The following is a 26,308-nucleotide window of genomic DNA, read 5'->3' as shown; positions in this document are numbered from 1 at the left end:
ACTGCTGTCCAAATCGGCACTAATCTACTTCACCAGTCGGCCTTATGGTTTTGTTAAGATGTGTAAAAAAAAAAAAAAAAAAAGAGGAGCAGTGGATGAAAAAAAGAAGGAAATGTTGAGTGGATGAAAAGTGAATGAAGATGGCAGTAAAAAGAAGAGGTAGAGAGGACATGGAGGGGAGCAAACTGAAACAGCAGGCTCAGAGCATTTGAAAATGGTTTTGGACACTGATCTTTGCGCTTAAATGTGTTTCTGCACAGTGTGAACGCAGCTCGTCTGTTTGAGGAAGTGTGCCAGGAGCTCACGCCCTCACTTTGACCAAGAAAAAGAAAAAAAAGAGACTGGCAACCAGTGAAATCTCTTGCTCACTTCTACAAAAGGTGGGATTTACAACTCAAGCATGAATTAAAGAACGCCAGAGCGCTTCTCGTCTGTGCACCAAATAATGGATATTAATTCATGTCTCCCTCACAGCCTGACGTTAATGGGCACTTCTGGCAGACATAAGAAGAAGAGAAGAAAATGAGAAATGCTCAAGTTTCATGTTGCTTGGGCTGCTGTCGATGAGAGCCGTCTCACAATTCCAACAAGGGAAAAATTACTTAAATGCTGGTTCTTAATATCACCAGAGCCTGAGGGCACATGTGTACTATGCTGTCATCACTCACTTGGCAATTAGGGTGTAAAAGTGTATACTGCTGCTGCTTCAATGATGACCAACGGGGCAGTAATTCTCAGACAAGGGAAAAAAAGAATGTAGATGGGCTTCGTAATAATACTTGAACCAATATGGATGACTAAATGATTACATTATAAGAAAGGCTGAATACAAGTGCGTGTAGTATTACACTGTGGTGGGAAGCGAGACAAAATGGCTAAAAGAGTCTATTTGTCAGAGCTGGTCGCAAATCTTGGTGGTGTGAATTTGAGCAGATTGAGGCTCAGCAGCAGCACCAAATGTGATAACGAACAACACCTGCACCAGCTGAGTCCTGTGCACAATCACAAGCTGCATTTGTACAGCAGTGATGTAGAAACCATCACACAGCAAGTTCAAATAGATAACACAAACGGTAGCAGCTGCGATGCATTACTGCAAATTCTGGTCAATGTTCATCTGTGTCTTTTTTTTTTCCTTTGCAGCCAAAAATGTAGTCATACAGTTTTTTTTTTTTAAATCTTCTTACCATGCATAGTCCTGATGCACTCAAAGCCTTGGAAATCCCACAGTTTGATAGTCATGTCGGCAGAGCAGGAAGCTAGCAGCTTGCCAGTCTGGTCAAAAGAGATGTCCTGCACCGAATCTGTGTGGCCCTTCAGTGTGCGCTCAAAGTCTCCTGTCTCATAGTCCCACACCTGGAAAACAGAACATATTTATAGGTTCACTTTAGAGAAAATGAAGGTGAAGGCCCCAAATGTCATATCATCTGTGGCAGCGGGTCCCGAGTCAAGACGTGCAGAAGTCAACAGTAAGATAAGCTGAATGATTTGGAAAAAACTGCCATTGCTGCAATGACATTCATCTTAAAAGAGCATTACAGTCCCCAGTTTGCTGACATCACATCACTTTGTATTATGAATTACAGAATCTGTGATGCATTAATGCTGCTAATGGCAAAAATGCATGTGCCAGGATGCTGATTAGGGTTACAGTTAGGCCTGATAAAAACAGAGAGACACTTTATTGTGTTGAGTATGGCACTGCCAGTTGGAGGACAGACAGAATATGGAGTGAACAGGAGTAAGCCTGATTTTCTAGCCTGAGAAAGCTGTTATGTCTCTGGCTTTGGAGCAGACAGACGGTTTGTCAGGGAGGGATAAACCCTCCTTGGTTCCTCTCTTGGGGTGGGGGATTTTGGGTAGATAGTGACAGGAGACCCGCCCCCGCCCCCTCCCCCCTGCCTCCCAAAGGAAGCTACAGACAATGCAGATGGCCATGAAGTACAAAGTGCAAGGGGTGAGGGGTTATCCTGGAAAAGATCAGTGGAGTTAATGTGTTTGGAGGTATGAACACCAGATTTAACAGTATTTCACAGCAGCATCCATTAACTACCCATACCTCAATACAGTTTCACAAACGATCCCTGCTTTCACTCCAGGGCATTGTGAAAGCAGAAAACCAAAAGAACCACCCCATTTCATGATTAATAGTTTACATTCTTTCTGGGAAAAATATCTTGATTTTTTCTCATTCAAAAGCCAACAACAATACAACGGCTTTCTTTGGATATGAAATTTATGAAGTAGGCTAACACCCAAGCTCTTTGCCCTTGTTTAAATTAACCTAGCCTCTGGCTGACATGTCTGAGTGAACACAGCATTATGCACAGGAACAGCTGATTTACATACAGTGAAAGGTTAGTGCTAAACTCAAGATCAACATCTTGTCATGCAAAGTTCTGTCATATTGGCAGAGGAGAGAGAACGAGGAAAAAAAGAAGGGGGGATGAGGAACAGAGACCGGCAAGAATCAAAGAAGTGAGGGACAACCACAAATTTTTTGGATGAAGGACCATCAAATAGCCACAAAAATGCGACGCACATGGATGGCATTGCTACAGCTGTACAGGTTGTTGTCAACTTAGAGAAATAATGACTCAAACGCTTTCCAGGACTGAGCCAGTAATTTCCTGGAGTCTCTGCAGGTCGTCTAACAACTGGTTTCAACCACAACACAAAAACCCTATAAAACTGAATTGTTGCTGTTAAAAGTCAGTGTTTGTGCCAATAAAATAAACAAGATACAACACGTAAAAGATATAGATTTTTATTTTTTTAACCTTTGAACAGAGCCAGGCTTAACGTGCAAGTAAGAACGGGGAAATAGTTTGACAGTTAAATTTTATGTTGACTGACTTGCTGTATAATTGATAACCTGGTCCACCTCTAAACTGCTCCGACCAACCCTGACTGCAGCCTCTGTGTTGTCTCTGTGTTTTCTGAAAATAACAATGAGATGGATACGTCACTCACGACTGACTGGTTGGAGAAAACAAAAACAACAAGAAATATGCTAACAGGCATGCAATGTCAGGCTGAATGAATGAAATGAAACAAAACAGCATTTCAGTTAGATCACCAGATGGGCAGTCTAACTGGCATGACATGAAAGCCAGTGAGCCTCTCAGTCAGTGAGAGCAAAGAGCACAAAGTCTAGTCCTCGGTTAAAAATTTAACAGAGCCGTTGAGGAGTAGAAAAGTAGGACACAGTGGGAGTCTGGCCATGCCACTGAGACACCAGGCAGTCAGGAGAAGAGGTGCAAGAAAGCAGGGCTGAATTTTTGATTTCCTCATGAAGGATGGTCGGCTTCTGATGGTGGGTAGTCATGGTGGGGCGAGCTGATGCTTCAAGTGGAAGATAAATGAGGCAGGATGCTGGGGGGTTGGGGATGAGAAGGCAGGGATGGGTGGGGTTTCAAAAGGAAGAAGATGCCAAAACAGTGAGAGGAATCCCTGTTGTGTGAGTGTAGCTGAGGAGATGTACATGTGTCTGCTATTGTCTCATGAATAAAATATGCAGAACAAATAGCTCAATAGAGTATTGGCATAGTGAGGAAGGGGAAAGCTGCTTGCTGCAAAAATAGCCCAGAGACAGACCAGGGAGTTTATATATGGAATCTCAGGATACACAGACAACAGAGAATGAACGAGATGTGTATTTCAGGGCGTGTCTGGGAAGAAGGGTTGTATCAGCGGTGGCAATGCTCAAGACCAAGGTATGACAGATGGAAAGGAGGACGAGAGAGGAGCAACATTCCACAGACTGCGCATAAGCTGCATGTCACAGAGTTGCCACCAAGCTGGCACTAAATTAAAAAAAGACCACTCTGCTCTGCATGGTAAACCTGTAATCTTATTGTTGTAATGTGGGGAGGAGACGTGAAAACAACTTTGAACTACAGCCTTGATTTTCAGTAGGTCAATATTACAATGAAAAAAAGAGGAAGCCTCAAACTCACACAACAGATAAATCTTTATGAAGTGTTTTCTAAACACCCTCGACAACAAAAACATCAGCAAACTCAAATAGTACTCATACACAGGCACAGCTCTTCTAGCTGCATAAGCCAGGTATGTGTAACTGGAAGGCATCATGCACTGAATGATAGTATTCAGACACAGTATTCAGGAAAGAACATGCATTAAAGATGTTTGAGAATTGTCATCCACATCCATATTCTCACCAGTTAAAACTGCACTGAATCAGCACTGCGGTCTTAATGTCTGATGTCAGCTGATATCATTTTGCTGAAATTAGTTTGAAGCAAATAAAAATCTTATCCTTATTTCCAAATCACTGCCAAACCCAAATGAATCTGTAACTGCTTCACCAGAGCAATTACAAATCCACAGCAAATTAAAATATGTAGGACATAGTTTGAGCATCCTGAACAACAGGTGAAACACCATTTCAACACATGCATTGTCAAACCACCATACCCACCAACCAGCAGCACTGACCTTTATTGTTGCATCCTCAGAAGCTGACACCATGACACTGAAGACCGGATGGAAGATGACGCGGGTGACTGGACTGCGGTGACCACTCAGCGCGTACCTTTCTGGCGGGCGTGGGATCCACTCTTTGGGGTCACGTTTCTGACTTACGGGCCCACCCAGGGTGATCTCCTCTTTAGCTTCATTCAGTTTGGATTCAAGTTCCATCACCTGTCCAGAGTGTACAAGTTAACAGAGTAGAGGCAGAAAGTGAAGTATATGGAAAAAGAAAACAAATTTTTCACATACCGTCACACGTACTGAAACATAAACTCTGTATTTAAACCCACTGGCAGCCATCGTACAGCGCTAGGGACCAACACCAGCTCAAAACTGGGTCAAAGGCACTGACTACAGAATTTATCGAACATGCATGATTTGATGGTGAGAAGCACTAGTTAAGTCAATTAAAGCAGTTTGGCTTTGGCTCTGTTTATCAACAATAATTTTATCATTGGCCAATAATCCATAATATAAATTTTCTTTGTTATTGGGAAAACTAATGGTCCAATATAAAATATGCATCGACTGTAGGGTCATATTGCTATGAGGCAACAGGGGCAGTCACTGAGCCATCACACATACAGACATTCTAGATAATTATATCGGGGAATACAAAGAGTGGTAAAACACAGGTTTTAGGGGAGTTACGTTTGCTGAAGCATTATTATACAATATATTAAAAGCTGACTCAGTGCTTTCTATTCCTTCGTAGACTTCGCTTCACTGTTAAACAGTGGATTCAGCAGTAATGTCATGAACCATTCACAAGACTACAATCCCCACAAGCATTCTTTGAGGAGGAAAAAAACCCACAAACCTTCTTTTGTAATCTGATAACTGAGGTCCATTTCTTTTCCAAAAGGCCAGCGTACTTCTTATCCAATTCCTCATTCTGTGGAGAAAGGAGGGGCAGAAAAAAGGATATCAGGCAAACATGTGAAGACAGCCAATCAAAGTGGTGGGCTCAGCATAATCAGTGAGGCCTGTGGGAGGGGGGGGCAGCTGGGGTGGCATGCTGAGGTCTTTGGCTATAGTAAGAAAGAGCAGGGAATTATTTACACACCCCTCACTGGCCAACACTGACTGCCAGACACCACCAACCTACTGTACACACACACACACCCACACCCTAGTCCTAATCCTTCTCACACAAGCTAATCGCATGCAGACAAGAAAGGCTTAGGCAGCTTACAGCCACACACCCGGTACTGGAGGCAGCGGTGGAAGTTAACTTGTGGCAGTCCTGGCAGACGGAAGCCTGATTCCACCTGCAGGCTAATACCACGAGCTGGCCCCTACCTTTTACATAACAGACTTCATGCCACATACAGCCCAATTCCTGCTGCCAAGAAGTAAACAAAACAATGTGGTGGCATGTTTTCAAGCTTCATATATTTTCATTATCAATTAACCTGGCAATTATTTTCCAGTTTAACTGTCTAACTGTTTGGTATGCAAATTGACAGAAAAAAGAGTCAAAATTCCCCTCACCATTTCCCAGATAGCAGATAATCTTAACATCTAAAAAGCTGAAACTAGACATTGTTTTGATTTTTTCATTCAGAAAATGATTTTGTAATTGTTTCATCTCTAAACAAACCAAGAAGTCAAATCAGCCAGTACTAATAAAGGTATTAAACTTAGACCTTAAAACACTTTGTCTTGACTACAGCATTTTAAAATGTTGAGAAGAACAGCTCTATTTCCCTTAAATTAAAAAAAAGCACAGGCAACAAAAGAATTATTAAAAGAAAGATGTTTTGTATTGTTAGTATTATTCTGCACACCCGATACAACAGTTCGTCGCCGCTGTGTGCATAATGATGTCTTGAGGCTGTTATTAACTATCAAAGCATCAAAAACCCACATTGACAGACAGCCACAAGCATCAGTGAGGGAGAAAATTAGTGTTGCACTCCAATTTCACAGCTAGCTCCTCAGCCTTAGCTGGAAACAAAAGCGGACATCCTAAAGGTATGGAGAGTGGCAGGCATCACCAGTGGCTATATTAAACCTTCTTAATGACAAGAGGTGATTTCTCAGAATAAAGAAATGTGTTTAAAAAGACAAAGACATGAATTGAGGCTCTCAAGAAAAATGGAGGAGAAAGAAAACATAGGTGGAGAAAAGGGAACCCTGTATGGACAAGTCTGCCATCATCTAATCTGCCATCTGCCTGAACACTGTGCCCATTACACCAACACACACAAAGACAGACACATGCACAGTGCCAGACTTCAGTGCAGCTTGCCAGTCTCTTGACAGTGGATAGTATCCATGCATGTGTGTGTGTGTTTGTGTGCTGATGCAGGTATATACAATTTCTTTTATGAGACAAAAAAACAAAACAAAACATGACCTATAATATTAATTCCCATTATGAAAACGTGCCAGTGCACACTGCCTCATATAACATTAACTTTAAACTGCTTCTCAAATAGCCTCAAAGAGACAGAGTAAACAACATTACATTCTGAACAAAATCCAACCACATTAAACAGACATTAAAAAATACTTTGGCAATGAAAGACTAACAATTTGGCCTTGGGAAAATGTTGCTAAAATTATAGTTTTTCAGCAAGGTGTGTGTGTATGTGTGCGTGTGTGTGTGTGGCTGAGCACTAATACCCAACAGGGTGCACCTATCCCTCCGTGCCATTCATCTATTATTCAGCCTGCTTCCATACGGAAGCTACAGAGAAAATGTCTAGAAGACGAGTGAATAAAGACACAGAGGAGAAGGGGGTGGGGTGTCATGTGAACACATGGCGAAAAAAGGTGTTACAGAGAAGCAGAGGGATATGAGCCTTGGATTTAAAAAAAGAGACGAATCAGAAATCACAAGAAGGAATCACCCGACCTCAATATGACTGAGTATGTGTTTCAGACACTGAAGAGCATACCGACACCAAAAACCCTCCACAATCAGCTAAAAGTAGACCTGGTAGAGCATACTGAATATGACTTAATGTTCACCCCCTCGAGGTGAGGCAGCATGCATGCGGAGAGTGATAACCCCCATACTTATTATCAGATGTCAATGTTAGCACCTCAAAATTAAAGTTAATACCACATTAACCTAATAGATATTGTTGCATCTCAAGTCTAAAATAACAAAAATCTTATCCTTACCATTATCAAACATTAAAATGTTTATTTATTTGGTTTCATTTATGGATTCTACACGCCTGTAACGGCTGAACTGGAAAATTCTGCATAAACTGAGGTGGTCAAATTAGTAGGGACATGTATACAATCTATTTGAATTCAATACAACCGCCCTGCCATGAATTCTAACTTTACGATTAAGAGTAATTTATTATGTTGATTAGTGTTTGTTGATATAACTGGAACTTTGTAAATTTAATTATGTGTTTATCATTGAGCTCAAAGATAAAGGCAATGTTGCAGCAGAATTTATTATTTTGAGAGGTGTTTCAAAAATTTGACCTCCCCATTTTCATACACGAGAGCCAGAATATTATAAACACCTCTCAACATATAAACTTTAATGCAAAAACATAATTCAAATAATACCACAACAAGAACCTTAAAAGCACACTATAGGCATCACAAAAACATTTTCAGCACAACCAATTGTATTGGAATGCATTAGATCACACAGGTGTACCTAGTAACAGTTGCCATCAAGGGCATTTTAACCCCATTCAAACCTGCCAAAATTCCCATTTTATCCAAAAGCAAAGTCAATAATGTAAAAAATAAAAATGGTATATCACAGCTGTATTTTAACATTTAGAAGTGGAGGCTTGTTCACAAAGATGTTCTCAAGACTACTTAGTAGGATGTGTAGCTCAGATGTTTAATCAGAAAGACCACCATAATTGGGTGCAGGTGCTCCCAGTCACACTCATGAACGTGTTGACTAAAATGACAAATGAAGTGGAAATCAAGGCATATTGTTTGTATAAATTGGTCTGATTGGCTGTGCGGATGTATGTGTCCACCCTTAATCTACTCACATTATCTAATTCCGCCTCCTTCTTGAAAGTGGAATATGCCTCTTCATATCCATTGGAACGTAGATAATCGGCTATCGCTCGATTTCTGAAACAGACAAAGAGGACCCGTAATTAGTTCTCCTGATTAGCAGACAAGATAGCTGTTAAAGTGCCACGAGACAGGGTGTGAGTAATGGAGTTGTATTTAACACTTTAAAACAAAGACAGAAAATTAGCGTGTTCAGGAGACGTGTCAGACAAAGATGTAAATTTTATGTTATCACACTTCTATATAATAAAAATGCGTGTAAAGCACAAATGCAGTCTAACACTTAGAACTACCTGTAACAATACACACAGACAGCCTCCTGCGCCCTCTCTCTCTCTCTCTCTCTCTCTCTCACACACACTCACACACACAGACAAAACCCTCTCCGCCCATTTGACACAAATCGAGAGTGCATCTGTCTGGCTTCTATAATGAGCTCTTGTTGCTGTGGGCAAATAATGGAAAGGGATGACTCCCCATGGTGTAGATATGGGGGAAATGAGAGTCGGTGAGCATCCCACCATCACATGCACATACACTGAAAAAGAAAGACAGACAAACCATGGTGGACAAACAGGATAATCCATGTGGATTCAATAAGCATCTGGACACTTCTATTTTACTCCAGTTCATCTGTTTTTCATGTATAAGTTTGCAGACAAACACAAGTACACACTAAAAGGCACCAGACACAAGGAAACACAAAGCTATGTGCGTGTGTGTGTTGCGTGGGAGGTTTAGCAGAGAGGTGAAACTGTCCTACAATTTCAAATATGTGAAGAGAGATATCCAGATAGGATAGAAAATAGGCTACACAGGCAGAGCTGAAAGTGAGGAGAAAGGGGGCCATCTTTACTCTTCCTGTTTTTGTCTCCTGAACTACTGTAAGGAAAATACACACACACACACTCACACAGTCACCGTATACCATCACAAACACACGCACAGGTTTGGTTTACGACTGCAGCCTCAGCAGCAGTTCAATTTACCAGGAGTTATTAATGAGGTAGTCTCATTTGTTCAGGCTTTTATTCTCCATCTAATTAGATTCTCATGAGGGTGAAGTAAATTATTTATTTGATTGACATTTTTTAATCCTAAATGTTCCACTTAAAGTAGCTACATACAGTTCATGTAAGCTTGTAATTCCTGCTATAGGTAGAGCAAGACAACACTTTCTTTCTACATTGTTTACATAGAAACCATAATGCTGTCAAACACAGGTCCATGCAGAGGGTCTTCCAACTTTAGCTACTCATTTGTGTAACCATTTAGATTCTGCCAATGTGATTAGCACGGTTTAGCTAATATTCAACAAAAAAAAACATACTGGTAAACGCTGCCATGCTCTCATACATTTTATACATATTACAAGACACACTCTATGAGATTTTAGACTAAATTAGATAGAAATGATAATTTGAAGTCACCATTAAAAGAAAACTCAGAGAAAACATCATGTGCTGTAAAAAAGTTGTACCACTCTTGAATTCCAGAGTCCAGGGTTTAACAGTCAGGATATCTTTCAATTTTGACCATATTTTTAAATTTTGTCTCTTGTGAGTCACCCAACTTTACCAGCAATAAATCACTGGAATGCTCTTTAAAAAAAAATCTTAACCCTGTATTTTCAACAACCAAACAACTCATGTGAACACTAGTTATTTCTTCAGGGTTGGTTTTGGAATTGTTTTTCTTTTTGCTCTTGCAGTTATGCACTCATTTTTTCCACTGCATGCCAGACTTGGCAAAATAAAAGAGAAAAAAAAAGACTGCAAAAAGGAAAAGAAAATGACAAAGAACACAAACAAAGAGACTGAATTCATGAATGTCTGATAAAAATGCTATTTTCTTCTGATGGTAACACAATTCCTTGATTCCAGCCCTCCTGTGTTTGCACACAGCAAACCCCACCATTAATGCCAGGCAAACCCAGACAAGCTGTCAGGCAGGCTAGCCTTTGAGGTGCCAACATGAAGGGGGTGAGGGGTACAATCTGTCAGCCCAGCCTGTGCCCCCTGTGCCCTGTTGGTCAGTGTTGAGCACTGAAAACCTCTGCCCACCTGAATCCCCAAGACAAAAGGAACAGGCCTTATTAGAGCTTCAAGGTTAGCAGGAGGTTATCTACTCCTCTGACAGCTTGCCTGCTGCAAGTCTGGAAAACTAGAGAGGAGGGTGCACTAGCCTGTCTGAGGAAGTATATAAGCAGTTGAGAAAAGCTGCAGGTGAAGGGAGCTGAGGCACGGAGGAACCTTTGATGTGATTTCGGTGTCAATAGTGTGTGTACGAGCAGATACGCTTTCAGCAAAACCACCAACTAAATGGGGTGAGAGACTGCACACAAAGAGGTGCAGGAAAATATATATACACAAAATCAATTTTAACTATTAACTGAGATGCAAAGATTTGTGGCTGTGGTTCATTTTGTGTTGTGTTTAAACCCCCCGAGAGCTAGATATCAGTGCTGTTTTTCAGTTCTGATCTGATTTTGATATATGAATAATCCAGTACCAAGTAGTACTGAAATGGCTCCAGACAAATGATATCTACATTTGGTCTTTTATTTGACCCAAATCAGACAATTTGTATAATATATGGAGAATACAAACAAACTGGGGATTCGACTCCATTTCAGTCTCCTTTCAATCTTGTCCGTCTGCAAGCATCAGCTTACAACAGTGTCCTATGCATATATTACAGAGTGGTTGAGAACAGCCCGTAGCCGCAAAGAAAAAGAGGAAACACTCTCACATTAACAGGACACAGTAATATTAGAGTAGTGTTGCAGAAGAGTCTGATGGTGCACAAAAGTCAGATGTAAAGTTTATGCCTCACTTTGCATAGTGTCATTATGCAAACCACACTGTTGTATCAATCTGTTTATGTAGCTTCAGGGGATAAGGTTTTAATCATGGATCACATCCAATATATTCTGAGTGTTTTCATATGATGCAAAAACAATTGAGCACACACTGCTATCAAAAACAAAACCAATTACACGCCAGCATGAAGTATTCAATATGTCCAGTATCCAAACACTGCAAGGAAAAGGGAAGAAAGCAGAGGAAAGATATGTACTAATGTCGACAGAAGGAGAACAAACTGGCTGGTTTCCATGGTTACCAGCAGCCCACAGCTAGATGACGTGATGGGGAGATAGTGAGAAAAAGGGCAGGGTGAGTACGTGGACAGAGAGGGCAAGGGGGGAAAAACAATAGAAAGCCTGAAAGGCATACTGTAGCTGTAAATTCAGTTCTTTGTGAGAACATCAAGACTAAAATCTGAATAAATATTTCACTATTCACAAACAGTAATCTTGTGCCATTCAGTAAATACTAAGGGATTTCATGTGGGTTAATTTCATCTACTATAAACCCTTAATGGAGTGAGTGGCAAAGAGTAGCCTGTGACACAAACAAAGAGACAGTGAAGAGAGGAGGAGAAGATGAATGACCTCATCCTTGTGAGAAGAGAAGTGAGTCAGCCACCCAGCACATGACATCACTTCCTCCCAGTTTCTGACTCCATGACCATTCATTTTCACATAATTTTAGGAATGAGCAACACTCAATAACAGAGCCTTCGCCTTTTCACTGATTTCACTGCATGCTGTGTGAAGGCTAAAAGTGTGAACAGTTTTAGTAACTACAACAGTTCCCTGTGCTAGGCTCTTTGAAGTGTGCTGCATTAATACATCAAGCGCATCTCACAGTTGAAAACCAGGATAAGCTGTACCTGGTGGTGGCTGGGCCTTTCTGTTTCAATGGTCATTGGATTATGATCCAACATTAATTCATGTTTGTGCTTTGTCAGCATGACCAACAGCACAGCTGAATAATACAAGTTCAATGAGCACCTTATCTGTAACCATGTTTTAATGCTAATAATTTTTCAAAGTCAACCAATAAGTATTTAGTGAAATGGCTGCTGGAGGCAAACTACTGCACTGTAAAAATACTGTCAAAGAAAAGAATCCTGTGTTTGTATTTTTTTAAAATTATATCTTATTTTTCATGAGTGACCAGAGGTATCAACTGCACATTGTACTTAAATTTACTTAACACCTGTTCAAATTGGAATCTTTAATTCTCATACAAGGCTGGATAGTTTAATGAATGACAATGCATCATATTTTATTTATTACATTTTAAGTACAATCTGTGAAGCTCTCCCCAGAGCACTCCGAGATTAAATGGTCACATGGTCACTGAATTTATGAACTCAACCACTGTCAAACACAAACTCTAAATTCCTCTTCCCAATAGGAGCTAATGGGAATTAATTTCAAAGCAGCATGCAGCATTCTCTTAGCTACAGACGGACTCTAAATGCTCTAATAAATCTATCAGGAAAGAGTTGTGCTTGCCTGGCCAGGCCATTGCCCTATGCCATATATCTGTCTGCAGAAATAAATCTCACATGGGGGTATTTCTAGACCAGATGATGTATGGAGGTATTCAATATTTCAAAACTGCAGATGAATGTTTAAGAAGAAGCTACAGTCTAAACACAGAAAGATCTCTCATCTGTCTACCTACAGCTCATTTCATAGGCCATCACGGTCGGGTTTTTTCCCCCTCTTTAAGCACATTGCTCACAACTGTACAGTTGCAATGAGGCTGAAGATTTTCCAGTGGCCTAGGTTTCATAAAGCTTACAAAGGTTGTGCCAGTGGCTGTTCTGAGAGATGATAACAACTCTGAGCAGGATGACAGTTGAGGTTACATCACCACACACCACTGGCCGAAGTACACATATTCAAGTAAAAATATCACTAATGCTAGGCAGGACTGCACAAGAAGAGGAAAAAAGAAAATTGAAGCCTACACAGCTAATTTCATGTTTTTCATTCCCCCCATCTGCAAGTTAAAACAATCCTAACTAAGCTATTCTTTAAATTCTTCCTTCCAAGTCCTGAAAAATCAGGAAATCTTTTGTAGAATTGCTATGACTGAAACTTCACCCAAGGCATGAATTTTTTTTGGAGTTGATGGAAAATCTAAAAACCAGTAAGTTGAGCATTTTTATTGCTTAACTTTAAAAATGAACTAAAGAAAGAACTACATCAGTGGTACTGTTGAATCAAACAACTCATAACTGTAGGACAAACACCAGGTCCCTTACATAAGCTTCGTCTCACAAGTCCATGACAGTCATGTCATAGGTAAATACACACTACACTAACATTTACAGAAAATAAACCACTGGTTCACTGCTGCTGCTGAAACGTTTGATGTGTGAAAGTAACTGAGACATATTCAGCTAAGCACAAGGTGTGTAAAGAGAAGAAACAGAGTCGCAGGGGGCTAAAAAAGTTAATCTCATTTTTGTCTTAACAGCTGAGTACTGAACAGCTGACAAATTCTCAAGCAGAACTTGACCAAAAACATTCCACAAGTGTCATATGACAGGATTGCACAACAGTCCTGTTACAGTTGATTCTCCAAGAAAACTGTAACCAATCCACGATTTCTCTTGCTTGACTGATGAGGAGGAGTACCAGGCTTCCTGAGACATGAAACATGTCACCTTAAGGCAGTGAGCACCTAGATTTACCAGACAATGAATCCACCACATCATTTCAAAGAGGAAAAAAATGAAAGAGAATATTTGGTTTATCTATAAAATTTCTGCCCTTTACTTGATTCCCAATTCTCAGTGATCTCAAAGCCTCTTAGAGGGCTGATTATCATAATGCTGTTAATTTAAATGTGAAACATGCAGGTTGTGTGTGTGTGTCTTCTTTCTTCGAGTCTTCTTTCATATAAGAACACTGCAGTAGGGATCAACCCTAATACCAGAAGAAAGCTTCAAAAAGTGGGAACTCTCTCTCAAAAGGGATCCACAGAAGAGCAAAGGCCCAATCCAGCATCTTCTTACTGGATTCAGACTTAACAGACCAAAACCTGAAGATATTCAGTTAACTATAAGACAAAGAAAAGCATCACATGCTTACATTTTAGAAATTGCTATGAACAAATTTTGGAAAAAGAATTCAACAATTAATCAATTATCAAAACAGCTTCAAGGTTTTTTTTCTGTCAATTGCCTAATCAATCGACCAATGCATGTTTATTCAGAGCTACAAATATAACCTAAAAGGAAAGACCTGGCTTATACGAAAAGAGGTCAGTGGATGCTGGGTAAAAATAAACAACAAAAAGATACATACCACTAACGACACACAATGAAATATGCAGATGACTGAAGAGAAGGAATGATGGTGACAATAAATCAGGATGAGTCAAGTCAGATAAACTCTGACCAGTCACTAGGCAACTATTTGAGACTCAAATATGCAGTGGATTCTGTCCTTTTTTTTTTTTTTTTTTTTTACACAGGAGATGGTGAATGACTGATATGGGATGATAGCTCCAGACCACAGACACTGTAACCATGCCAAACCATCTGGGTGTTGGTCTCGAGGCAAAAATCAGATCCATATTGCTGATAGACCCCCTGCAGATGCACCCGGCCATGTTCAGTGCACCGAGCACCAGTAGAGAGGCTCAGGAACAGAGCATGCAAGAATAAGTGTCTTTGTTTGCCAGCAACAAATGTCTTTGTGCAGTCCCCCTGGAGGCACCAGTCACACTAAAACACTCATGTGCTACCAGGTTCATAGTCATGCATAGCCAGATACGCCACACTTCGTTTTAGCACCATGCCAGAACTGCACTGTGGTGTAGGGGAGAAAAAAACAACTAATTTGTATTTATTTAAGCGATTCACAATTGCCTTGGGCAGCACCAAGCCCAAGATTCAACAGTCCCTTTGCAAAGTGTTAACATGCAATTGAACTGACCATTGCTCACAGCCTACTTCCTGTTTATCAGACTATCAATTCATGAAAACCATTTGAAAATACTACCATATTTTCACATGAGTGTAACAGCTTGAAGACATATCCAAATACATAGAGATTGCACGTGCAGATCTGCATAGCATAAGAGAGCAACCTATTGGTCTCAGAACAGGTCTGCATTCTCTTCTAGTTGTACCTTGTTTAAATCACTTTTTTGTCTTCTGTTATGTCACCAGAATCACAGCTGGGGGGATGAAATAAAAAAAAAAAAAATAATAAAAATCACATGAACCATCTTGCAGCCTAAGACATGGAGAAGACTGAGGAGATTTTCTTTGTAAAGAAAAAAAAAAGCTCAAAAGCAAAGGCCCGTCTGCACATGGGTGCCTCCAGGTCTTACAGGGGAGTAGAGTTTGTGTTCTGTATCTATTTTTACTACCCGCCAGAAGGGATGAGTCCCCTGATCTTGCAAAGAAACACAAATATGCTTTTCAGTGGCTACGCTCATAAAAATAGAGTTGTTGTGAAGATGCTGTGCAATCACAACATCTGACTGCAGTGCTGACAAAATCTAACCAGGGTAGAGGACAAAGATTATTTCTCTTTTTAGAAGATGTTCCATACTGGGGTAATAAAACTGTTTTGTCGTTTTCTGGCCTAAGTCAAAGTGCAGGTCAACATGTACTGGAAAAACAAGCCTTATCTTGTTTTGATATTATTATCTGTTATTTGTATTCTTTGTGATTTAACATTTAAGAAAAAAAGAAAGAATTTAAAACATTCCTTACAATGGTAAAGACAGGAAAGCTAGTGCACATTTCCCTGCAGTTATTCAATGGCTTCTGACAGGTGAGCTTAAAAAAGTGGAAGAGGAGGCCTGACTGCAATGGAAACAAAATCTATTTGGTTCCTGCCTGACGGTAAACGAGGCTGTCGCAAAGAAAGGAGGAGGCCCAGTGAAAAATGAGTGGGAATAGCAGACAGTCAACTGGTCTGCTGACTGTCTGTCATTATCAAAAATCAGCCGCTGGGTTTCTAAGCAGGCTTCCCAAAATGAAGCTGCCAGTTAGGAAATAAGATCATAGGGCCACTTTATAGTCGCCAAACTCAATCAAAGCACCGACTGAGCCAAGCGACATCTCCAACAGGAAGAATGCCACGGATGCTTGAATGTGACTGAAGTTATGTGATGGTCTTACAGCAGCTTCCTGACAGCTATGGGGCCAGAGACTTGTGCAATGGGGGAGAAAAAAATGGGTGGGGGTGGGGGGCCCTCTGGCAGCTTCCTCTGAATAGCAAATAGCTTGAAAGATTAGCATTCCAATAGATCTCTCCATACCAACAGACTCCTCCCACAGTGCTAATCTAAAAACACAGAAACATAGTTGGGAATGTTAAGAGTCTTGTCATGTGAACGTCAATGCATTTCTCAATTGCAGTGCAGGCCAGGGACAAAAATGACAATTAACAGGCAGTTATTTCAGGTTAGAGGCAAATACCTCCATATCCTTTTAAAAACAGGTTGTCTTAGAATACAGCTCTTCAGGAGTAAAGCTCAGCAAGACCATCTCATCTCCTTCTCATGACCTTGTGTCTCACATTAGACTGCCTTAACTTTTTATCCCCCGCCTCAGGGGTTAATTACCAAGCGAACAGACTCAGCAGTGCCAAATTACAGTTCCCCCATTACCCCAGTCTCTTTCACTTTTCCCAGTTGCTAAATATATACTATACAGCATGAGTGCAGATGTTTCTTTGTCTGTAAGCTCATGAAACTTGGTAGAACAGTTTGCAGTCCTGTTTTTTCCCCCGTTGCCTTTATTTTAGGAGCAAAGGTGGTAATCTTGCTTCTCATAAGGTCATCTAGGGCACATGGTGAATGCTAAACATTTTCAGGGGTAGATTATGTAGGAGGAAAATCAATAAATTTCTGCAAAAGGACCTCAGGGTAGCTCAGGAACCTCCAACGAGTCATTGATTCTTCCTGAGGGGTACCAAAAAAGAAAAACTAACAAAATTTCTCTATTTAAAACTGATTCTCATGAATCAGTACACATCCTTACCTGAAAGCAACTAATAAACTGTCATTAAAAGGACAATTAAAACAGGTGTTGTTGAATTTAAGGCTTTCAAAACTATTGACAAAATGTCAGTGGCTTGGGAGCAGAGTCTCTTTTTGCTTTGGCACATAAACAGAGCTCACCAGAACAGATCCACATTAAACTATTTATAGAGCTCTTTGATACAGTAGTTAGCACTCATATCACTGGGCAGCTTCAAAAAACATCTGATTCAGCTTTAGCTCCTGTAACCCTCACATTAGATTATACAACCAACTGAATAATATCAAAAAAAAAAATCAACAAGCAAAAGCAGTTAAAGCAGTTCCTGTCTGGCAGGGGATGTTTGCTGCATGTTGTTCCTCTCTCTCTTCCTATATCCTAAGAAGAAAATGCTGTTCGATACTGTAACCATGCTTTTTTTTAATAAATGTAAATGTAGCATGAATTGATGGAATTAGATACGAGTTTCATTGAGTGGACCAATATTATTGCCTTCTTACATAAAAATCACTGCTGTTAAATTAAGAAGAAGAATCAGCTTTATTGGCAGTATATATATATTTTTACATACACACACTGAATTTGTCCCACATTTGACCCATCCTTAGTTGAACACACATGCAACACCCGGAAAATTACATGCAGTAAAACACACACAGGAGCAGTGGGCTGCATCAAGCACCCGGGGAGCAAATTGGGGGTTAAGTGCCTTGCTCAAGGGCACATCAGCTGGCTAATGGAGGGGAGGGGTGAGCATTTGTCACAACTCCACCACACCCAAATTTTTCCTGACTGTCCGGTGGGGGAATCGAACCGGTGACCCTCCAATCACAAGCCGCTTTCTAGTTAGTTGACATTTGTCATAAAATCATGTCAAGCTGAAGATGACTCATATGACAAACTCAAAACTAACAGGTTAGTCAAAAAACAGAAAATAAATCTGCAACTACTCTGCTAAGCTATTAGGTTATTTTTCATGCATACTGACCAATAACAAAACAATTCTTTGTTATGCCCCTGAGATGAATACTGCTTTTCTCTCCTTGGAAAAACACCTTCAAATTGCTTTTGAGAAAACACCTAACCATGTTCATTCCTTCAAAGCTGCATGGGAACATCAAAAGAATGTGGTACTCCTGGGCAGCTGTGCAAGTGTCAGTGTGTGTGTGTGTGCGAGTATATGAAAGTGAATCTGGTTTGAAAAGTGAAATGAAACAAGTCTCATCCCATGATGCAACAGATGCGCAACATTTCAACTGCTGCATATAAACTCATACATTTTGAATATGACATCCTCATATCTCGGCCACATGTTTATGAACGATGTGTTAGCTACTTACAGTTCATCTCGTTGCCGTTGTGACAGCACCATGGTGACGGGGCAGTGTGGGCGGGCCTGGGAGGGATCAGTTGGTAGAAGGCGAATCTTGTGCAGCTGCTGCGCTCTCCTCAGTCAGGAGATGAGCTGTGCTGATCCAAGCAACACGGATGTGGATGAACTGTGTACTCCAATGGCAGGCAGTTGGTTTTGTCCCGACAAAAAAAAGATTCAGACTGAGAGAAGGGGAATGCAGGAATCTGCCCCCCCAAACTGCCTGACTCCAGGGACAAGAGAAGTGGAGAGCCTGCAGACTAGTCACCAGCCAAGTCTACACTGCATCTGGAGAAGAGCGAGAGAGAAGGGAAAGTCAACATTAGCTATGCATGACAGATAACATGAAGAGTGGGTGGGGATGAAAATGTTTGTAGGCCATAAGAATACTGCATCAATGTCTGCACTAGTTTATATGCAGATAAAATGGCTGAAAAAAACATAACAGAAACATAATACATGTACATTTATTTTCTGCCAGAAAGGGAATGTGACTCCCATAGCAAAGCTGTAACACTATTAACCCATTTAGCAGGCATTTCATAAAAAACACTCCTTCATTTTCTTTTCAGCTACACTCCCATCTACCTTTACTATCTATGTCATGTCACCAGCCTGGTCTGAGAGCTCTGGTCTCTTGCAGCAAATTCCTTTCTCCACGAACATACAAGAGCTGACCCACATTCTCTAAGCAACATACTCCCAGGTTCCCATAAGAAAAAAAACAAAACAAAACAAAAAACCGCGCGCAGCAAGCTCGAGTAACAGCAGACCTCTTGTCAAATTCACCAACCCTATCATCTCATCACTGTGATGCCTACAATAGAGCCGCCTGGCCTGAGTGGCCTGAGTGATAGTTTGGGGAAATCAACCATATTTGTGTCAGCAAATTTATTTTAGGGTTAGTTTCAAAAACTGCTCATTGTCAGGATCGGAGCACTGATGTGAAGAACAAGAAATGTATAAAAAATGCATGCAGCTTGCAACAATACTGCAATGGTGTCTACTTTTAAGTTGCATCAAAGTCTTGGAAAGCACTTTAACAAGACAGGTAGCTACTAGAATGCTAACTGTGAGCTACAATAAGCCTCTTAGTCTATTGGGACCAGCCTGACTAAATCTTTTCCAGACTAGCAAACAAAGGTACAAACAAAGCCAATTTACCGCCTTCTAGACACGTGCAATAAACAAACAAAACAACACTGTCCAACCTGGTAAAGTGAAACTACGATGCTTGGTTATTTATTTGCATATCAGACTCTTTGACTTTGAAGAAAAAACATTCAACATAAAGTAACCCAACACTGGCACCAGATAACCTCTGGTCCCTGATGTCACCAGCTGACAGCAGTCCAAATGTCAACTTACCACTGACTGTGTGTGGATTACGACCCACGACGCGTTTCTGGACACTGCCCAACAACTCACAGTAGTACAACAACACAAAAAGCTGATGGCGGCGAAGTTAAAATGGCTCTTACTAAAATTTACAAACAAAGCATCCATTAAAAGCATGTGCCTTCCACATCAACCTGTACAACTGCTGTAGTGTGTGAAAGGAGGTCATCTAATACTTTCCTCTGTACTATTGGCAGCTGTCATCGCTGTGGGTATCCATTAATGTGTTAGACTCCCCTCTCTGCAAATCTCATTTGTGGCTTCAGTATTGAGCAAAAATGTTTGCACAATCACGCAATCAGGCTAATTGGCTCAGTACAAAATGTGGTTGTGTCTTGTTGGAAGGGAGAATGGGTTACAGCCAGGGTGCATCTATAAATCTACCCACTGATGGTTAATAATGGTAATGTGTCTTCCTCTCATTGATTCTCTGGGCTTTGCGTAGCAGCAGGAAACTGCACAACAAAAGGCCCCTTACAGTAATGGTGCAGACTGCTCTGAGAGATGTCGTTTAATTTCCTGATGAAACTTAACAAGTCATCGGTTGTTAAAATTACATTTTTAATGAAAAATGTCAAACATACTCAATGTATCACAGTCTGCGCACATCTGTTTAATACAGTCAAGCATATGGGTTAAACCCACATATTCAGAAAATGGGTGCCCAGTAAACAGAAGACTTTAACCAAAACACTCAAAACTAAGTAACTACAAACATTCTTGTTTTTAGTCTTAATGTGTCAGCAAATCTTTCAAAGAGGATGTGGCAGAAAAGCTGTTTACTTCTACAGTAATTAAAGACCAACTCACAAACATACATGTGTCAGCACTTTGAGATGACAATTTTTTTCTGAATTGCAAATATCCCATCAAATTAGGCATCTGAAAAGTGTAAAATATTAGAAAACAATACAAATTCTACATCTCTGCAAAACACCACCTGCCAAGCATGACAGACAAGGTACGTGTACAACATTTCTGTTAATCAAGACTTCCATGTCAGAACAAAGCAACAAGCCCATGTGGTATGCAGTGGAGGAAATTAAAAACACCAGAACCTGAAATCAGAATTACTTTATTGATCCCTGGGGGAAATTGGGTAACAAGGGGGAATAGATAAAAAAATAAAAGAAGCAAACCGCTAAAACGTCAGAGTCTAACCACTGGTGTGAAATTGTCTCTGCGGCTCATCATAAAACATGCTATCAGAGCAATGCTGACAATGCTGACAGTTATTACCTCACTGTGACTTCTGATTCACATGGTTATGTTGCTGCCCCTGTGTCACCTTGTTGGAATCTGGAGCAACTTCATTTTCTGTTGGTGACTTCACCTTCACACAATTCCCACCAGGAATCAATAAAGTATCTCTGATTCTGATCCTGTATCACCTGAGCCCTTACTGCTCTTTGCCAACAATGTGGAGCACTACTAACCAAGTGAAGTAATATATGGCTTGCAAAAAAAAGCACAATGCTAAAATATAGCAAAGGGTGATTACACAAGTACTTTAGGACAGTATTTATAATACTGATCATCAACACTTCTCTGCATATTGACCGAATACACTTCAGGTCAATACAATAATTCACACAAAGAAATGGCTTAATTACTATTCAGTGGTTTTTCACTTTTTCACGTTTTTAACAATGTTTTTCTTTTAACTTTATGATACAGGTTTTCAAAATTGGGTTTTCAAAATTGAATTGAATTGAAAAATAAAAAAAAAATGCTTCTTGCTGACATTATTTAAAATGAAGTAAAACCATTCCACTTAAATTTCAGCACTTTTAAAGGACTTTCAGCAACTTTTTGTCAGAATCATCATTGATTCAGCTTCTTTGGTAGTTTTATCCTTTGGTTCTCCTGTTGACAACAGCTAAACAGGCATGTGATCTGAACATCACTTAGCTAACACATTTAGCTATTAAGGTGGATACAAGGAATTGAGTGGAGATCATTTGTTGCACCAAAATGTGCAATATTGTTTTGTTCTTGATCAGTAAGTTAATTTTTTGGTTAAACAGTGACATTAATACAATCATAGTTTTAATTAAGATCACTTTTTGGCATTTCATGTATTTAATTAATTGTTACAAGCAATGACTTAGATGCAGCTGTGTCATTACTCTGTGGACAAGTCAGTTAATCACGAATTGTTCAGATTCTTAACAAAAAAATCATAATTGAACGAATCTGAACTTGGAAAACTCACTGAAACGCTGATTACTCTGTAAATCATCCCCACTTTCTGTGAATGATTGGTAAAGCAATCAGACAGATATCATCCAAACAGCTTTATCACTAACTGGTGATGAAACTCAGTGAATATCTAGCTCAGCTTTTAATGCAACCATTACAAGTCACAATGTGCCTGTGTCGGTTGTGTGGGTTGGTCACAATCAATGAACCTTATTAAATTACACAGTCAGTGACATCTCCTTTTAGTGGCTAATAAAAGAAGGGTCTATGAACAAAACAAAGCACCAAACATAAGGATTCATCAGCCTTGGCTGTTCCTTCACACATTTTCAAACATTATGGTCACCAGATGAAAAAAAAAAAACAACAAAAAAAACAGAACTACTTATCTCTTATACTAACAAGTGTGCGTTGTTCATCAAACTGCCAGGCAACTACACTAACAGTTGCGTTACTTGATGAAAGAGACCTCATTCATAGATCAGAGCCTACATCCACTGAGAAAGTGCACACACACAGGAGGACGAGAGACTGAGCAGCCATGAAACCCACAGAAACAGCAAATCAACCACATGCCCATGCCAAACATACAGACACAGGTGGGAACAACACAACGAGGACTAGTTAGCATCCTACGTTCATGCATGCATGCATGTTTGAATTAATTATACAGTAGAAGGAAAGTTCCACTTGGCAGCCTTAAGGTGATTGCTCAAATCTGGCAGATTTGAATTTCTCTCGCTTTAGCAAAGGCTGTTTAATATATTCAATGCATGCCAAAAAGTTACTTGGATTAAATTATGATAGCTCTAAATTTAGACTGGAGGTGTATGTTGACTGTGTAAATCGTTGTTGCTAAACTGGAAAGTATGAAACGTGTTCAAATAAAACTCCAACTCAATTCTCCAAGCTACTTTGGCAACCACCATAGCTCACTGCTAAAATTAAATTATATTCAACAGCTTCTAGAGCTTGTTGACAGTATTGCTGATTTCATATCAACTTTGTCAAAGGTTTGTTTACAATTTGCAAAAAGTATATGCTAAAACTGTGTGTTAAAGCAGTCATCTGTAGGTTGAAAGGCAGTTGCTGTTGGCAGCAGGTCTTTAATGACCAAACAACAAGGTGGTGGGCAGCATGGAAGGCGAACCTCTGTGCTACTCTCAGCTCAGGGAAGGAGAGTAATATGGATATCTATCTGACTGTCAGGCACAATGAACAGCTTTTCACCCTCATCAATGTCTGCTGACATAAAATACAACAAATTTGACATGACTTTCCTCCTTTAAAGCTGTACTAATGTCTTTATGTTCACTGCAAATTACAGTGACCGCTTGTCAACCTACATGAGAGACTCCTGCCCTCCAAGATCTGTGACCGTCCTCTACTGTGTATGGCAACAAGTGCCAGCAGAGCAGTGCTTGTAATGGCCGAAGCTTGTACAACTGGTGTTGCTGTAGTTCCACTGCTGACAGCACTGAACAGAGCCTGGCTGTCAGATCCACTTATTCAAATCAACTTCTGATAAAAACTCAGGACTGACTAGGAATGCTTTTCCAAGTAAAAGCAGCTGACCGCATCCACTGGCTCCTGCAGTAACTGTTAAAGAAATTAACATGTCTGCATTTCATGAGAAAAAGAGCTGGTGTTCTAATATTAACGCCTTTTTCAAAGTAAACACAGAAGATGGGTCTAGGAACACACAATTTCAGTGTGTTTTCAATGTGCTGCGAACCGTAGTTTGAATTATGAGAAATTCTAACGTCATTACAACAGGTATTAAAATCGTATAGCATTTTTACTTAAACAACACCAACGTGTTCCTGGGTGATATTTAAGAATCAAACCTGCTTGAGTAAAATCCATTCGGTAGCTAATTGGTTTAAGTAATGCTTGTGTTCGTTAGCACAGCACTGCTAGTTTGACAAAAGCCCAAACATCTTCTAAGATCAGGTTACAGCTATCAAAACAACTACAAGCTGAAACAGGGATCACATTTCTCTTCAAAACGGTCAGTTCAAGTCCAACACACACCAGGAGAGCACAAAGTCAATGTTTCTTTTGAAGCTGGACACTGTTAAACAATTTTATCAGTATCCCATTATTTCAGCTGACCGCAGCCACACCGCGGCCCTTACAGGCGTGGTTGGGAAAAGTAAATCGGCCAAGGATCCCGGATTTAGTCGATGCGTCGTAACCGATATCACGACAAAATTGCTCAAAATTACAAGGGCTACTGGCTTCTCGTTCAGCACACAACTTTGCGAGATACCATAGCGATGACATGCGTTCATCCCAGTGTCAGCCCTAAATCCACCTATTCCCTGAACAGCTCACTCAATCATGCATCCACACCATTAAGGAAGAGATGTGCAAACGGAAAACAAGGCACAGACTTAAGAAGCTCCTGGGTAGATGCAATACATGCAAGCTCATCGCCTCCGATGTGCTCCACCCTGATTTTCTAACACTGTGCCAACAAACCGCATGAGGCACACCGAGTCGTAGAGATGAGAGATTGAGCGGAGGATGGCAGCAGCTACCGGCCAGCATCCAGCAGAATGACAGCGACAAACAGGAGAGGAAATTTAGTCGGGTGCATGCCTGCAAAGGCTGTCGGATGTTCAATTGCAGTGATATCTGCGTTACAAAAAAGACAACGCAAACCAGATGATGACTACCCAATTTTACGAATACAAACATTGGATAACATTGCAGCAATGACGCCAAACTGCAGCAAACTGTGCCGATTTATCACAAAATATCGACAAGATGTTACAGCCCGCACGATCAAACGAGTCAACAGTAACAGCGGTAACGTCGTGTGTTACTAATGTTACATTTGTTTTTGCTGTCGAGGTTTTGTACAACGGGCACACTGTCTGTGTTAAATGCTGCTTCAAACTATGCTAACTAATTAGCGTTACAGGTTATATTACTAACTTGGGATGGACGCCAAATGACCTGTAACTGACGTTGGTTTCCCCATACCCCACACTATGGCCGCTATCCATAGCGGTCGACCATACGAAGGTGCCAGTCGGTAGATTAACGTTATATGTGCCCAGTTATCATTAGCTGAACTTAACGTTAGCCAAGTTAGCTTCCAGGAGATGCAGTCAGAAAGTTAGCCGGTCTAACTGCTAATGAAAACTGCTCAGCTCATTATGTGCATTCGAGCTCGATTAGCTACAAATAACGTACACAACCAGTTAAAGTTGCCTTGCTTGAATGAGAGTAAGTGCACAAGACTGTTTATCTGGACTCAAGGATAAACTCCGTTTACAAGATACCTGCTGGTCCAGTCCAAGCGGCCTATCCGCCATTTTGAGACATAAAAAGGAGGTGCAAAAATTACAGCCACATCGTCATTTTCCCCACCTAACTCCAGATTCCTTCGACCCTGACCGGCTTCGTAACTGAAAACTAGTTGAACTCACCCTATTGTTTCTGCTCGTGAATATCCCCAGCCGTCTCCGACGGTAACACGACCCGACAGGGCGTGAAATTTCCGCTCCAAAATATGATCTTCTGATGTGAAGGTAAACTGTGCCCGTCTAGCCTCTCCAGCGCTGCCTGCTTGTTTTTTCGTAGGCTACCGCATTCGCCTTCTGTGAGCGCGCGCACAAAGCTCGCGTTCACGGTCTGACGGGAGCGCGCACGCCCTTGATAGAAGGAAAAAAAAAACATGGTTGTTTTTCTATGTTTCTGATTATTAACTCTTACACGGCCTATTACCATCTGCACATTTTGAACTGCAGAAAACTACTTCAAATACTACGAACTTAAATGGCGTATGAGGCTTGCTATATTTCTAGAAGTTTGAGTTTCACGCTAAAAAATACCAGTATACATTATGCTTAATGCAATTTGTAGCTGTGAAAGTAACTTTTATTGTCCTTTTGTTACCCGTATATTACTTCAGTATTTCTATTTTACTGTTCTTAATACCAGTCC

At 40.5% G+C, this 26,308-nt stretch overlaps 1 protein-coding gene across 2 annotated transcripts in view; it reads right to left on the bottom strand.

The window, feature by feature from the left end:
* The window catches only part of LOC124059155 (lissencephaly-1 homolog), a 31,929-nt gene extending 5,942 nt beyond the window's left edge, over positions 1–25,987 (bottom strand). The window contains exons 1-6 of one of the 2 annotated variants that reach the window (XM_046388950.1): positions 25,792–25,987; positions 18,720–19,039; positions 8,484–8,568; positions 5,318–5,392; positions 4,462–4,668; positions 1,188–1,356 (exon numbers count right to left, since the gene is read on the bottom strand). In XM_046388950.1, coding sequence (XP_046244906.1) covers positions 1,188–1,356; positions 4,462–4,668; positions 5,318–5,392; positions 8,484–8,568; positions 18,720–18,751 — 568 coding nt within the window. In that variant the 5' untranslated portion in view covers positions 18,752–19,039; positions 25,792–25,987. Of the gene's footprint in view, positions 1–1,187; positions 1,357–4,461; positions 4,669–5,317; positions 5,393–8,483; positions 8,569–18,719; positions 19,040–25,644; positions 25,768–25,791 lie in introns of those variants that run through there. The other variant, XM_046388951.1, reaches the window with a different exon arrangement.
* Between the last annotated feature and the right edge of the window lie 321 nt (positions 25,988–26,308).

The sequence above is a fragment of the Scatophagus argus genome, chromosome 5, assembly GCF_020382885.2.
Source record: "Scatophagus argus isolate fScaArg1 chromosome 5, fScaArg1.pri, whole genome shotgun sequence".
In the NCBI taxonomy this organism is placed as follows: domain Eukaryota; kingdom Metazoa; phylum Chordata; class Actinopteri; family Scatophagidae; genus Scatophagus; species Scatophagus argus.
Note: the sequence above shows the minus strand (reverse complement) of the source record. Positions and strands in the feature narration are given on the sequence as shown.